The sequence below is a fragment of the Nannospalax galili genome, unplaced genomic scaffold, assembly GCF_000622305.1.
Source record: "Nannospalax galili isolate Female #2095 unplaced genomic scaffold, S.galili_v1.0 scaffold95, whole genome shotgun sequence".
In the NCBI taxonomy this organism is placed as follows: Eukaryota; Metazoa; Chordata; class Mammalia; order Rodentia; family Spalacidae; genus Nannospalax; species Nannospalax galili.
Genome location: NW_008342393.1, coordinates 1,849,942 through 1,865,892, shown reverse-complemented (window position 1 = coordinate 1,865,892; position 15,951 = coordinate 1,849,942). Strand labels below are relative to the sequence as shown.

General features: G+C 49.5%; 3 protein-coding genes across 7 annotated transcripts in view; 2 read left to right on the top strand and 1 right to left on the bottom strand.

The window, feature by feature from the left end:
* Positions 1-787: 787 nt before the first annotated feature.
* Positions 788-5,904, top strand: Spata32 (spermatogenesis associated 32). Its single transcript, XM_029565975.1, is given in 6 exon segments — positions 788-812; positions 2,637-2,691; positions 4,157-4,214; positions 4,538-4,707; positions 4,709-5,278; positions 5,820-5,904. Coding segments are annotated over 6 exon segments (963 nt in total).
* Positions 5,905-11,418: 5,514 nt separating this feature from the next.
* LOC103738432 (EF-hand calcium-binding domain-containing protein 3-like) lies at positions 11,419-14,877 on the top strand (the record flags this gene model as incomplete). The annotated part of the gene is made up of 9 exons (XM_029565974.1): positions 11,419-11,468; positions 11,707-11,931; positions 12,050-12,096; positions 13,050-13,193; positions 13,522-13,593; positions 13,670-13,790; positions 14,006-14,184; positions 14,355-14,513; positions 14,753-14,877. Coding segments are annotated over 9 exons (1,122 nt in total), but the record flags the coding sequence as incomplete, so codon positions are not given.
* A 64-nt stretch (positions 14,878-14,941) lies between these two features.
* The window catches only part of Fmnl1 (formin like 1), a 27,793-nt gene continuing 26,783 nt past the window's right edge, over positions 14,942-15,951 (bottom strand). For 3 of the 5 annotated variants that reach the window (XM_008838240.3, XM_008838242.3, XM_008838244.3), the window contains one exon: positions 14,942-15,332. In XM_008838240.3, coding sequence (XP_008836462.1) covers positions 15,229-15,332 — 104 coding nt within the window. In that variant the 3' untranslated portion in view covers positions 14,942-15,228. Of the gene's footprint in view, positions 15,333-15,583; positions 15,683-15,951 lie in introns of all 5 variants that reach the window. The other 2 variants (XM_008838241.3, XM_008838243.3) reach the window with 1 other exon arrangement.

Genomic DNA, 15,951 nt, shown 5'->3' with positions numbered 1-15,951 from the left:
TGCTGTGATTGGACCACTACCCCTATATAAGCTTGTGCCTTCCTGCAATAAAGCAAACCTGTGTCACTGAACCTGGTCTCCTGTGTCTGAATGGTGTTCCGCTGACATAGTCTTCTCACCAGCCCTGCACTCTGGAACTGGGCAGAAGAGGCCACGACAGGAGGCAGAACAGGGCAAGCAGAAGAGCTGCCTCAGCACCAGGTGAGCAGAAGAGTGGCCTCAGCCCAGGGTGAGTGGAGGAGCAGCCTTGACCCCCATGAGAACAAAGGAGCGGCACCCACAAGAATGGAGGAGTGGCAGTAGCTGGCAATAACTGTGGGGAGCTGCCTGCCGTCCCTGCAGACGCCATTACAAGATGGCGCTCACATCCGGTTCATGCTGAGCAGTAAATAAGTCAGTACGCATGCCCGAAGTAATTTTCCACCTTCTAGTCTCTGCCTACCTCGTGGCGTGATATGGGCTGATGAGTTTGTGACCAATCAAGAGTTGCCACGTCCAAGACGGGCTTACTAACCTATATAAGGGCTGGGTTTCCGACATTCGGGGTCTTCGCCCTGTAAGCTTATGCTCTCCCTCTCAAGATGCATTAAAGCTTTTCTGCAGAAGGATCCTGAGTGTGCCGCGTCGTTCTTGCTGGCGAGACGATAGCGCGGGACACCTGTCTCCAAAAAACAGGTAGGGGCTGGAGAGATGGCTTGGTGGTTAAGAGCAGAAAACTTAAGTTTGATTCCCAGCACCCACTTCAAGCAGCTACAATGACCTGTAACTCCAGTTCCAGGGAGATGCAATGCCTCTGGCGTCCAAGGACACCGGTACTCATGTGCATATACCCACACTCAGACATACACATATACATATAATTTTAAAATAAAATAAATATTAAAAAATAACAAAGAAAACTAGGAAATGAAACTTCAACCTGACAAAAGGCATCTAAAAGAAAATTATGACTAGCCTCACAAAGATGAAATACTGAATGTTTCCCCACTAAGCGAAAATGAAACAAGGATGTCCACCCCCAACCTCAACACTGTGTAGCAATTGCTCCCAGTGCAAAAAAGAAAGAAAAGGAAAGATGAGGCTTCAGACACAGAAGGAAGAAATAAAATTGTCTTGATTCACACAGATTATTGTCCATGTATAAACCTGATGGAATCTCTGAGAAAAGCTATCAGAACTAATAGGAATTTAGCATACATGCAGGAAATGAGAATATATTTCCATATCCTAGCAACAATTGGAAATATTTCATAGATCACCTACTGTCACTTGATGTCTGTCAGAACATTCCCAGGTCAGGCACAAAGGTCCCAAGTTGAATCAACCTCAGACTTTTTCTTCCAGTCCCCAGTGCTGCTACGAGGCTCGCACCACTGTCATTTGTCCTCCTGTCCGTTCCTGCGTGTGGAAGGGTTGGGGCTGTGTGGTGATCAGAGTGCCCAGGGAAACTGTAACGTGAACAAGGAAGGCTCTGTGGTTGTCTGGAGAAAGAGCCATGCTCGGGGCAAGTGCAGCTGGACCTGGAGAAGATGGAGGAAGCAGAAGAGCAGGTGGTCAAGGAGGCAGAGCTGGCTGCTGAGGTTCTGTCCATGGTGCTGTCCTCAGAGCCGCACCACAAAGCTGATCTAAGATCCCCAGGCCTGGCTGAAGTACAGACATACCTGAATCCCAATGCTTAGGACCAGCCATGCAAGGACCACCCCATCCAGCCTCTCCATCTCTAGGAAGAAGCCTCAGCACATTCTCAAGCTTCTTATAGAATCCTGGGAGCAAATCTCTGCTGAAAAAAAAAAAAGCAAGGTTATCACTTCCTGCTGCACTGCAGGCTCATGGGGATTCACTTTGCAAGAAACATGACTGCTGTAATCCTTCACTATCTACCCTTATTCACAACCCTAGGGAGCAGAGGCCAGGACTGCCTGGTGCCCCACTCCTAGGGGATGACGGGAAGCTTCCATGTCAGAGGACATAAGCCTCCTGGTTGCTTTCTGGTTCCAGGATGCCCCTAGGGTCACTCAACCTCCTAGGATTTCAAAGGGGTGATTCAAACTCACCAGCCAGCAGTGAGGTGTTACTACCCAGACCAAGCACCCTGAGTGTGAGTGTTGGCCCAATCAGTGATGGGTGACCAGGGCGCACTCAGGAAGCAGCACAGATGCAGAACAGACCTGGATGGGGAAGGTTCTCCTGAGGTATGATGGGCTCCTGCAGAGGACAGTAGAACAGAAAACCCTGAAGTCTTTGCCTTAGCAACTATCAGCTGTGGAAATCCTGGGAGACGAACCCCTCTAATGTTTGGTATAGAGTCAATAAGATAAAGTACTGCAGTACTCCATCATAGGAAGGGAATGCTGTGGGCATTCTTGCTTGTGGAGGCAGGCGATGGAGCCAAGAGTTGGGGAAAGGCCAAGACAGCCAGTAGAGGGAGATGAATATGGAGGGCAGGAAGGCGGGACTGGTGACCCTGCCAAGGGGGTGACAAGAGGAGACGAGGGGTGGGGTGGTAGAGGCCATGGCAAAGGGACCCAAGGGAGAGAAAGGAGGGCAGAAGAAAGTGGCTGGGCAGCACCCCTTGTCCCATTCAGGGGCTGTCCCCATCCTGAGGCTCCCTGACCTTATCTCCTTTTCCCTTCCAGGAACCAGTGCATTTCCCTGCCATGGCAGGAACTCTGTGGATATTGTGGAGAGACTGTGAGAACCCATTCCCATCATCACAGACCCTGTCCCCCAGACCCCCAATCCCCCCTCCCCTGACACCATGCACCTCACATAACTAGGATCTTCCTCCCTTTAACCCCTTTCCAAATTCTCAGGGCTGGTGTCCAGGCCAAAGGCTGGGGTGGGAGGAAGGGCTGCAATCCATCTCTGCCTTCAGCCTCTAGTACTGGAGGACTGTGATAGGTTACACCACAGGAAGGGCTGCCTTGTTTGCTGAAGACATAGCTGTCCAAGGTAGAGGTAGACGGGTGCCTAAGGAAGGACCAATTAGAAGTAGGGACCAAGAAACATTGAAGGGCCCCCTTAATTCTCTGGCTTCTCAGGTCTGCCCATTGGGTATGGAGCAGGTGAGTAACTGGCTATATCCTGGGCTTTCCTTTGTATGGAGCCACTTTGGGGGCACCAGTTCTCACAGTGAGCTGCACTGCAGGATATGACAATAGATTCCTCATATATATGCAAGGCTTGAGGAGAATGAAGATTCCCAGGCCTCACCTCCAACCAACTGATCCTGTGTTTTGGAGCTGAGGGATGGGTTGGCAAGCTCTCCAAAAGTTTCTGAAGCTCAAAGAAGCTTAAGATTACCATGCCAGGAAGGCTGGAGAGATAGCTCAGCAGTTAAGGACGTTGACTGCACTTCCACCAAAGGACCCCAGTGTGGTTCCCAGCACCTACATGGTGGCTAACAACCACCTGTAACTCTAGTTCCAGGGGATCTGACACCTTCTTCTGACCTCCCTGGGCACCAGGCACACATATGGTATACATACATACATGCAGACAAAAACACTAATACACATAAAATAAAAATAAATTTTTTTAAAGAATACCACTCCAGAGGTTGGAGAAATACCTTAGTGGGAAAAATGCTTACTGTGCAAGCATAGGGGCCTGAGTTCAGATCTCTAGCCCCCTGTAATACCAGGGCTAGGAGATGGAAACAGGGGAATCCCAGGGGGCTCACTGGCGAGCCAGTCTAGCAAATCAGTGAGCTCCAGGTTCAGGGAGAGAGATCCTGTATTAAAAAATAAAGTGGAAGCCAGGCATTGTGGCACATGTCTTTAGTCCCAGCACTCAGGAGGCAGAGACAGGTGGACCTCTGTGAGTTTGAGGCCAGCTAGGGCTACATAGTGAGACCTGTCTCAAACAAAACAAGATGGAGAGTGATTAAAGAACATAGCCCAGTGTCAACCTCTAGCCCTCCACATGTGCTTCAACACACGCATGTGTACATGCATACCTACATACACCACATACACACAAAAATACCACTCTAGAGTTCCTGTTCGGAACAGGGACAACAAGGGAGTGGAAGAGCTTGGGTCATCTTGTCAGCCCCTATACAATCTCTAGGCCCTCTGACAGCCCTAGAGACCCCCTTTCCCTGAAGACCCACCCCATGGATTCCTATCACCCACTTTGACTCCTCCTGTTTCAGGAATGACTACTACCACCACCCCCACACCCAGGAAGAAACAGAGGAAGATGAAACAGAGGTGAGACCATCATACTTTATGGAGAAGTGGCAGGCAAGAGGGCAGGGTCCTTATCCTTGGCAGTTCTTGGACTGTAGTACCAGGCCACCCATACCCCCTCACCACTTCCTTCCCTGCTTTGAGCAGGTCTCCCAGAAGGGGCAAGTGGAGGGAAGAGGTGGGCAGTATGCCAGATAGGAGCAGAACAGGGGTGCCAAAGGAGTCTTCTGGGAGGGAGGGGTGCCCAGCTTCTGCTTCCTCAGGTTCCAATGAAAAACTTCAGCTGAAAATAGAACTGCCGAAGAAGGAGACACTACCCAAAGTGGACTCAGATCCAGACCTAGGTCCAGTACCACAACTGGAAGAAATGGGACTGCTTTATGGAAACCCCAGAGCAACAGGGCTACAGGATCAAGTCCCTCAAGCTCTACAAGAAGGAGCTGCCACCCATGCACAACTTCAGGCCCTGGAGCTTCAACACCAACTCCAGCTACAGGGAGGAGGACCAGGTTGTCCTCCCAGTATCGCTCGATCTGTGTACAGACCTCCAACCACCTCTTCTGGGCAAACAAGCTCATCCAGGCATCAGAGCACAGCCTACAGCGGGCCTTCAAAATTCAGTGCTACAAGAGTTCCCTGGAGCAGAAGTCTGTCCACACTGGTCAGCTTCTCCCAAATGTATCCCCAAGGTCACCAAGCCCCCACATGTCCTGCACCAGCCTGCCAACAGCCATTGGCCTGGCAGAGCTTATCAATTTTGCATCCTCCCTGGCCATAGCTTCCTTCAGCAATATGGAGGACATGATCAAAGGTCCACCTGAGAAGGCCCGGGAGCCTTCCATAGAGCTTATGCAGCCTGTCCAGGCTGCCCAGCTCACCCAGCCTGCCCCAGAGAAACACAAGCTTCCAGAGAAATTGCCCAAACCCGTGGAGACGTGCCAACCTTGGACCCAGAAAACTCAGAACTTCCCTTGCTCTTACCTAGACTTCAGCAAGACAGGGTTCAAGAAGGCCACTATCAAAGGGGAAGTAAAGTTTCTCTAGGCACCAGCCCTGTCCCCCCAGCTTCAGGAAGTCAAAGAAGAGTGAGTGCAGCTGGCATGCAGCCCCTCCACAAGGGGCCTCATTAACGTGGGGTGTCAAATAGTGGAATGAGGGGCTGGGCAAGGATACAAGTTGTTCAGTGAGGGCCTAACCTCAATTACCTCATAAAGGCTGCCGGAAACGAGGTTCCAGTGGACCGAGGTGCAGTAGCAAAGCCAGGGCTGGAGGAGGCCTGGGGGACCATGGAGGGTGAGCTCTCCAGGGCTAGGGCAGAGTTTTGGGTTCAAAGAGGGGGCAAGGGTCATGTGGTATCAGCAAGTAGACATGTTTCTCTAGCGTCTGCCTGAGGAGAGGCTGAAGGCTGCTGCCCTGGGACACTTTTGTGAAAAGAATGAGGAAACAGGGCTTTAGCACCCCAGCCTCTGGTGTTACATAGACACAGAACAGAATGTCATTAGCCCAGCAGGTGCCATGGAAGACCCCTTACCCTAATGACCTCCTCCCTCAGGCAGGCCTCTGAGCTTACCCCTTCCTCTACCCTCTCACTGGGACCCTAGTGACACTGTCTCTTTTGTGTTGCATCTCAGTGCCAGGAACCAAAAAAGGGACTCCATTATTGCTGAAAATCCATTTTAAGCTGTCCTCCCCCTCAACCCCAGAGAAATGACTAGACAAAAGCATTAAAGCCTCCAGTGCTGGCCCCATGCAGATTTTTTTTCTTAAGGTGCTGAATATCAACCCCAGGGCCTTGGGCTATTAGGCAAGTGCTCTACCACTAAGCTACTTCCCCAGCCTTGGATTTTTGAGACAGGGTCTCATGTAACCCAAGTTGGTCTCAAACCCTTGATCCTTCTCCCTCAGCCTCATGAGTGCTAACATTACAGGTCTGCACCACCCCACTTGGGCTCTGGCTCAGGTTTGGGGGAACTAATGCTCCTGACCAGTAAGTTCACCTGGCTGTTATATCCTAGAAGCAAGTTTTTTTAGGGATGACATCACATTTTTTAGATTCCTCGAGCCTACCTACCCCCTTGAAGATTCTGGCATCATTCCTGGCCAGGTGTCCAGGACTTGCTAACTCCCCGGGGATGGTTCCACTTCGCTTCTACCTACCAGCCCCATAGGCCACTGGAAAGAATCTATATGAGCCTTAAGAGAGCCTTGGAATCCCATCCTGGGCTTCAGTTTCTTAGACCTAAAGCCAGGGACATGTGGGCATCATCTGAGGATGTGGCCCCAAAGGGTGGGGCTGACCAAGTGAGAAAGTGAGTCTGAAGGGAAGTCTTCCTGTATCTCTAGTGGGAAGGCCTGGGGAGAGGTGCTGTTCAGAGACTTGATGGAAGGGAAAACTGAGTTTGAAGGACTAGTCCTCCAGGAGATCACAGCCCCAAGCTGGAAGCACCTCCAAATGCAGGGAGAGCCCGTGCATAATGATGCACCTCACATGTAACCCAGAGGTACTCACACACACCAGCACTTGCATAACACATGCATCCATGCACACAGACAGGCAAAACATGCTGTGCAAGCACCTGGATACATGCATGCCTAGCACCAGTCACAGGGATAAAACACAACACATAAATGCCTGTCCATGCCTAGGGTTAGGCTTTGGAGGCCCAGAGGAGGGGCAATGTAGAAGAGCTGGCAGAGGCCAGGAGGTTACGCAGGCGGGAAAGGAATTTGGAATGTGGGGAGATGTGGACATAGAGAAAGAGAAGGGGCCATCTTGGGCTGTGGTCAGCTGTGTGTGTAGGTGCATGTCTGCATGCGTGTGTGTGTGTGTGTGTGTGTGTGTGTGTGTGTGTGTGTTACAGGGTCTTACTCTGTGTAGCCCAAGCTGGCTTCACACTTGCAGCAATCCTCCTGCCTCAACATTCTGAGTGCTAGGATTACTGGTGTGCACCACCACTATATATGGCTTTTTTGTTTGGTTTGGGTTTGGTTTTTTTTGGAGATGGAGTATCACTATGTAACCCAAGCTAGCCTTGAACTGTCAAACCTCTTGCCTTGGTCTGCTGAGTGCTAGGTTGCAGGAGGAGCCTGCCACCACACCCAGCCCTGGTCAGCCTCTTGATCTGTATATCAGACTTCCTGCCATGTGAAAGCCCATCAAGACTCTAAGGGGAACAGGGAGCCAGTGGCGGGCAGGGGTAGGAGGGGCTGGAAAGATGACTCAGCAGTTCAGAGTAGTTTACTGCTCTTGCAGAGGACCTGGGTTCAATTCCTGGCACCTACATGGTGGCTCACAAATGTCTGTGATTCCAGTTCCAGGGGATCTGATGACCCCTCTGGCCCTGTGGGCACCAGGCACACATTTGGTGCACTTACATACAGATGCAGGCAAAACACTAATACACATAAAACAAAAATAGTTTAAAAAAAAGAAGACCCTGGGAGAAGGTTGAGGAAATGCCCAAGGTCAGAGGAGTGGGATCAGGAAGCAGGGAAAGGGCAAGAAAGTAGGAGGGACAAAGAGGCGAGTGTCTGGGGAGGGGCAGCCAGAGTGTCATTTAGCTCTAAGGATTCCTTTTTTGGGAATGTATTGTTTTACTAACTTTCTAACAATAAATTCTGTTTTTAAACCAGGGGTGGGTTAAACACCTATCATCCCAGTACTTGGGAGGTGGAGGCAGAAGGATCAGCAGTTCAGTCATCTTTGACTACATAGCATGTTCAAGGCCAGCCTGGGTTAGATGAAATCCTGTTTCAAAAAAAATTTTTTTTATGGTTTAAGTGTACAACAAAGTTGAACTGTAAGCACAGATAGTCCTCACATAGCCTCTATCCCTATCTCCCCCAGCCTCCCCAACATAAGCATCCTGAACCAGAGATACACATCCTTACACTCAAACCACCATCACCCAAAGCTCATGGTGACATCAGGGTTCACACTCGGTGTTGTATTTTTTGTAGGTTTTGACAAATGTATATGTGTCTCACTGTAGGAGCACACAAAATAGTTTACCTTCCCAGAAAGTCCTCTGTGACCCACCTATTCAATCCTTGCTCCCCTCAACCCCTGGTACTCACTGGTTTGGTTTTGTGTAGACTTAAGCTTTAAAATTATTCAGGTAAATACCAAGGAGTGTGATTGCCAGGTTATATACATGGTAAAGGTGTGTTTAGTGTTGTAAGAAATGGGCAAATCATCTTCCAAAGTTACTCTTGACTCTTTGCATTCCCACCAAGCTGTTCCTCATCTTTAACATTTGGTGGTGTTAGTATTTTGAATTTTAGCTTTTTGTGTGTGTTTTTGAGACAGGGTCTCTCTGTAGTCCCAGCTTGCCTGGAACTATGTAGACCTGGCTGGCCTTGAACTCATAGAGATCTGCCTGCCTCTGCCTCCCAAGTGCTGGGATGCACCACTATGCCCAGCTTGAATTTTAGCATTTTAATAGATAGGTAGTGGTAGTTTGTTGTTTTCATTTGCAATTTCCTAATGATACATGATGATAAATATCTCATATGTCTGCCCATTTTTAACTGGGTGATTCATTTTCTTATTGCTGAGGATATTTTTTTAAAATATTTTATTATTTTTATTTTATGTGTATGAACATATGCCTGCATGTATGTTAGTGTACCCACATCATGCAATACCTGCAGAGGTCAGAGGAGGGCATCAGGTTTTCCTGTAACTGGAGTAACGGAGTTATGTTAGCCGCCACATGGGTGCTGGGAATTGAACCTGGGTCCTCTGCAAGAGCAGCCAGTGCTCTTAACCACTGAGCCATCTCTCCAGCCCAAGGGTATTTTAAAAATATTTTATTTTATGTATATGAGTGTTTTGTCTGCATGTATGTATATGTACCACTTGCATGTAGTGCCTGCAGGGGCAAGAAGAGGGCATCGGATCCTCTGAAACCAGATTTACAGATTTTTATGAGCCACCATGTGAGTCTTAGAAATCAAACTCAGGTCCTCTGAAAAAGAAGCAAGTGCTCTTAACCATGTAGCCATCTCTCCAACCCTTTATTGCTGAGTTTTAAATGTCCTTTCTATATTGTGTGTAATAGTCCTTTGGGGAGAGGGGAGACTTATTTTTTATTTTATGTGTGAGTGTCTTGCCTGTATATATGTAAGTGCATCATGTGCGTGCAATGCCTGCAGAAGCCAGAAGAGAGTGTTGGATTCTTTGGAACAGGAGTTACAGGCAGTTGTGAGCTGCCTGATGTGGGTGCTGGGAACCAAACTCAGTCCTCTGGATGAACAAGTGCTTTTAACCACTTGTGTGGAGGTCGGAGGACTTTTGGAAATTGATTCTCTCTCTCCACCATGTGAGTCCCGGGGATTGAACTGAGATCATCAGGGTTGGCAGCTGGTGCCTTTACCTGCTGAGCCATCTCACTGGCCCTGCCTGTCTATTTTATTGCTCTTTTAAAGAACAAGCTTTTTGCTTTTATATTATTTTATTGACTTCCAGCTTTTGATCTTGATCTTTGCTCTAGTTTTTATTATTCAAGTTCTACTTCTTTTTCTAGTTCCTTGAGGCAGAAACTCTGATTATTGGTTTTAGATAATATTTTTCCTTTTCTAAAACATGCACTTAATGCTACATATTTCCCTCTAAGCACTACTTTTACTACATTCCAAAATTTTGAATAGGTTGCATTTTTGTTTTCATTTTTGATCTTGATCTTTGCTCTAGTTTTTATTATTCAAGTTCTACTTCTTTTTCTAGTTCCTTGAGGCAGAAACTCTGATTATTGGTTTTAGATAATATTTTTCCTTTTCTAAAACATGCACTTAATGCTACATATTTCCCTCTAAGCACTACTTTTACTACATTCCAAAATTTTGAATAGGTTGCATTTTTGTTTTCATTTAGTTTGAGATTTCTTCTTTGACCCATTTTTTTTTTTTTTTTTTTTTTTGAGATAGGGTCTCATGCAGTCCAGGCTATCTTCAAACTCACTATATAGTTAAGGATGATCTCGAACCCCTGATCCTTCTTTCTCTGCACCAGTATTTGGACATTGTATTATTTTTATTTATTTTATTTTATTTGGTCTTTTTGAGACAGGGTCTCCCTATAGCCCCAGCTGGCCTGGAACTTACTATGTAGACCAGGCTGGCCTTGAACTCAAAAAGAGCTACCTGCGTTTGCCTCCCAAGTGCTGAGATTAAAGATGGGCACTACCATGCCAGGCATTGTTTTATTTTTAATAATGTGCTTTTTCCTTCTCTTTTTGACAAGGTCTTATGTAGCCCAAACTAGACTTGAACTCACAATTCTTTTGCCTCAGCCTCCAGAGTACTGGAGTTACTTATGTATGTCACCACACCTAGCCCCATGCATTGTATACAAGTGTGTTATTTAATATCCAGATGTTTGGATATCTTCCAGCCCTCTCTGTTATTAGTTTCTAATTTAATCCCTTTGTGACCTGAGAACAGACATTGTATGATTTACATTCTTTAAAATTTGTTAAGAACCCGGCATAATAGCACATGCCTTTAATCCCAGCACTTGGGAGGCAAAGGCAGGCAGATCTCTGAGTTCAAGGACAGCCTGGTCTATATAACAAATTTCAGGCCAGCTGGGGCTACGGGGAGACACTATCTCAAAAAGACCAAAAAAAAATTTTTTTTAATTAAGGTTTAATAGAATTATTATTAGTATTTTTGCTTTGGAGGCCAGCTGGGGCTACGGGGAGACACTATCTCAAAAAGACCAAAAAAAAAATTTTTTTAATTAAGGTTTAATAGAATTATTATTAGTATTTTTGCTTTGTTTTTTTTTTGAGATAGGGTCTCACTATGTGGCCCTGGCTGACCTGGAATTCACTATGTAGACCAGGCTAGCTTTGAACTCAGAGATCTACCTGCCTCTGCCTCTCAAGTGCTGGAATTATAAAGGTAGGCCCCACTATGCCCAGCCTACATGGAAAGTTTCTCAAATGTGGTGAGTGAGGTTATATTGGACTGGTCCCTGTCCTCTAGCCCCTGACTTTGGGACTCTGTGGCCTGCCTCTCCTTTGGGACCTCTGCCATCTTGACTTAGCATCCAGAGTAGAATCACAAATCAGATGCCTGAAGGGAGGTAGAAACTCAGAATAGAGCAGCAGGTGCCCTGGCAGGAAGCCACAGGCCTGTAATAGCTTGCAGCTCTTGGCAAAAGACAAAATCCACCATAGAGGCAGCCTAGGGGCAGCCTCAGAGCCTGTGACTCTGCCTTTCAGACAGCAGCGGTCAGAAGACCAAGAGATCCCCATTGACACTGAGAGGGTACAGCTGACCAGGGCTGGAGAAGGGCTCTTTTCTTTGACCTGAGTTGGGGTGGGGGGGTTCATGCCCTATGCCCACTTCAGAATCCCTTGCATAGAGGGCTGTGGATTCAGCCTGATCTGAGGATCCTGGGAGGCAGTGGACCTGCTCACTCACAGGCCTGGTCCCCTAGGGCCGCTGGAGTCTGTGCACCATGGTAGACTGGGCCCCCTTGCCTTGTCTTCTCCCTGTCTCTAAGGCCTCCACAGAAGCCTCGAAGTCTCTTCACACAAGATTCACAAGAGAAGCAGGCTAACAGGATGCAGAAAGAGAGGCTGCAGCTGTATACAGTCCAACTGACCCAGTCGGAGGTAGCAGCAGCCATGGCCACAAGGGATGAGCAGACCATACGGAGGGCAAGAGAATTAAAGGACCCTGCAGTGACCCAGCCTGCTTGGCCAGGCCCAGATGTCAGAACTGGGAGGTGAGAGTGGGGACTAGAGACCAGGCTTGGGGTGCTGGGCTTGGGGAAAGGCCTGCCTGGCCCTGGAATCTCTTTGCAACAGATACAAAGGCCTGTCTAACCTCTTCTCCTGGAGCAGCTTGACAGATGACAGCCTGCTGCCCCTGACATCCCGGCAACTTGCAGGTAAGGATCCCAGGGCTAGAAGTAAGGATAAAAATTAAAGGGATGCTTAGGGCCAAATTACAAGGGGTTGCCTACTTTAAGGTTATCATATTTATAAGCTCACAAGAAGAAGTCAGCCTTCTGCAACCTTCCCTCCATGCCAGTCTAATGTGCTCTTCTCCACAGCCCAAAGGCCCACTAATGTGCCTGGCCCCAACAAATGTGTTTATGTGTGTGTCTGTGTCTGTTTGTGTGAAGGAGATAAGAAAACTCAATGGATTGGAGGATCTTTTGATAACAGTGTTTGGATGGACAGGATGAAAAGGGGAGGAAGGAGAATTATCCAAAGTAAACAATAGGTTCTCATTGGATCTGGGCTGAGGGGTGGAGAGTAAGGATAGAAGGAATCATTGTTCCCAGTGCTCCCCAAAGATCACACCCTGATGTTGGTAGGGACCCATCAAAGAAGAATCATTTCCTACAATTTTAGATCCTGCTATATGCCTGACACAAAGCAGGGTTCCTAGAGCATTACAGATCCAGAGGCTAGCTGCCAGGTGTGACCTTAGATATGAATTTTATTTTTACACTTGTGTGGGTGTGTGTGTGTGTGCGTGCGTGTGTAGGACAACTTATGGGAGTCAGTTCTCTCCTTCTATCATATTGGTTCTGGAAATTGAACTCAAGTCATCAGGCTTGGCAGCAAGACCCTCACCCACTGAGCCATCTCACTTGCCCTGGGTGTGAATTTTAAATGCCTCTTATACAAACATGTCCAAACATGCCCATGGGTTTTGGACATAAGGCTTGACTAGGCACTTCCATGCCAATACAGCAACCACCTTTGTTCTTTGCATTGAAAGTTACCATGCCCAGAAAGATTGAGTTAGTCCAAGCCATCAGTCCCACTCCAGCTAGCAAACGAATGTCTCAAGTATGTTTCACCTCACCCACTGCCCCCTCTGTACCCACAGCTTTCCAGGATATTTTCAAACTGTTCAGCTGCAGCCCAACAGGCACTGTGGACATGCACAGCATGAAAGTTGCCCTGTGCAATGTGGGTTTCCATCTGGGCCCACAGGAGATGTGTGAGGCTCTACGGCTGGCAGACTTGGATGGTGGGTGCCTTGTCTCTGCCCTTTTGTCTCTTCTAGCCTCCAGGTACTCTTCAAAGAATCCTACCCTATCTACAAAATCCTTAGCCTGGTCCTAATTTCTAAAGTTCCCTCTTCTGGGAAGCCTACCTAGATTAGCACCCCTATTTCCTAGCCCTTAAATTTGCTGAGTCAGTCTTCATCCTGACTTGGGGCTCCCCCAGAGCTATTTCTTTCTCCAAAGTAAAACCCTTTGGATTCTCTAACACCTGGAACTGCTGGCAAAGCCCTACAGCCTCTACAGGGCAAACTTTCCACATGCAGGCACCCATAGCACCCTCCTGTCTTCCAGGTGATGGAATCATGAGCTTCAAGGACTTCCTGGGTGTCCTCACTGACAGCCACCGCCTGGAGCAGTGCATGGGTGAGGAGGGGTAAAGCTGATGAGTCAGGGTAGGCCTGACTGGGGAGATCCCTTCTCACCTTTGCCATGTCCTCAGGCCAAATGAAGAGCAATCCACTCCAAGAACCCCCAGGCCTGAAGACACTGTTCCTTGAGGTGCTGTTCAAGCTGCTGAACCAGGGCTTTGTGCCCTCCAAATCAGGGCAGGAGGTGACAAGGTGGGCACAACCATCCCCAGCTCCCAGGCCCAAGATTCGGAGAGCAGAGCCCGCAGAGAACCCCTGATGTTCCTGCCCCAGAGATAGGAGCCCTGACTTCTGGGTCCATTTCCTGGGTCCCAAGTCATCCCTGGCCAAAAGCTTGGGTTTCCCTATCTGTGAGACAGAGAGGAGCGGGAAGTGGTGTCTGAGGCGGTCCACCTTTCTCCTCCAAGCTACTATTTCAAGAAGCAGCGGGCTCTGAGGCTGAGCCCGGTCTGTAAGGGCCGGGTCCGTGGCCAGGGACGGCCTGCTCGTGGGTACTCCAGCCTGAACTACTTCTGCCAGGCAGCGTGCCTCAGTGGCCTCTCCAGCACCCAGCTGGCGCGCTCCCTGCACACAATGTACAAAGCGGGTGCGCCCCCCAGCCAGCCGAGGGCGGGATCAGAGGCGCGAGGTGGGACCCCGCGAGACAGGGGCAGGGGGACGCTCCGGGGTCACCCGTAGCCCCATGGCCACCTACGGATCCCGCGGTTCCCTCCCAGTACTGTTCCCGCCTCTTCCTCCTCTCGGATCCCGTCCCAGGTGGGCGCAGCCCCTACGCTCAGATACCCAACTTGGCCGGGCGGACGCGGCCGGAACGCAGGATCCAGAACCGAGCCCCAGGCCCGGATGTCCGACTCCCCAATCCTCACCAACCTGGCCGCCCCACGCTCCCTCCCAACCTTGGGCCGCTCTGCAAAGGTGCACCGGAAGGAAGGGACCCGGAGGCTGAGGACTCCGCAGATGGGGCGGAGGCGGGCCAGCAGATGGGGCGTGATTGGCGGGCAAAGAAGCCACAGAAGAGTGGGAACTGAACCCAAAGAAATGGGGACGGAGCTGGTGCAGGCGCAGAGGGCGGTGCGGTAGCCCCAGGTGTTCCTAAACCCAATCCGGTGTGTCTCTAACTCTAGTGTTCCCCCCCATGCCCCCATCTTTCGCAGGTCCTCTTCGTCCTCCTGCAGGGCTAGTGAGCCAGCCGATGGAGCAAATGCGCCCCTCGAAGCTGGCTTCCTCCCCTTCGCCAGCCTGTTTTCAGAGATCCGCTATGAAGACCTTGTACAAGTAGAGTTTGCTGAGAGAAACTGGCTGCACCTGGTGGGGTCAGGCACCGAGCTGACGCGGATCTTTTGCAAACATCTTTATTAATCTTGTATAAAAATAAGGTCCAAGGAGAGTCCTCCGGGCTAAGGGGGCGAGGTGCACTTTATAAGTTACAGGCCAGGCTCCTGCTCGGGCTAAGTATGGCTATTAGGGGGACCGGATGCTGCAAGCAGCTTTTGGGGAGATGAGGCCTCCTCAAAGTGGTGGTTGACAGGAGGAGGGGCTGCCGGACCCAGTCGAGCTAAGAAACACCTTCCTTGAGCCCCAGCCTGCCCATAGCCCAACTCCCTACAGAAGCCACCTGCAGAAATAGCAACTAGAGCGAAAGGTCAGCGGTGGCCTGCAGAGTGGGAACTGGGGGTCTCCGGCGAGCACTGCGGCGACCTGTGTCTGAGCGGATGTAGGGCTGGTTCCGAAGATCTGAGAACCAGGGGAGAAACATAAATTCAGGAGTCTGCCCACACCTGGACCAGTCTCCAGGGCACAGGCTTATCTTTTTAAGGATCCAGGTTATGTGCATGTGGGAGGAGGCACTGATTTACCTTAGACAGAACCGCCCACCCACCCAATACGTTCCAGCCATGCACTGGCCCAGGGCTGGGAGACATGAATTTGCCCCCAAGATGCCCAGATTGATGGCAGTGGGATCACAGACCAGGCTATTCGGGTACCTGGGAGCTAGAGGGGCATCTCCTCTCCCAGGCTGGCCTCACAGAGGAGCCGGGATGTTCGCTTGCCGGTACGGGCCGTGAAGGGTACAGTCTTGAGCACTGAGGTTTGGAAGGTAAAGGGTAGAGAAAGGGAAAAGGAAAACAGAAAAGGTAGCAAGGTAGCAAAACCAGAAAAAGGGTGGCATGGTGGCCTAGGCCTTTAATCAACCTGCACTTGGGAGGCAGAAAGTTTGAGGCCAGCCTGGTTGACAGTAAGTTCCAGGCCCAGGCAGGCCAGGGTTACATAATAAGACCTTGTCTCAGAAACAGAAAAAAACAAAAAGCACAAAGGCAAGCCAAACCCCTCAGGGTCAGGGGAGATAAAAAAA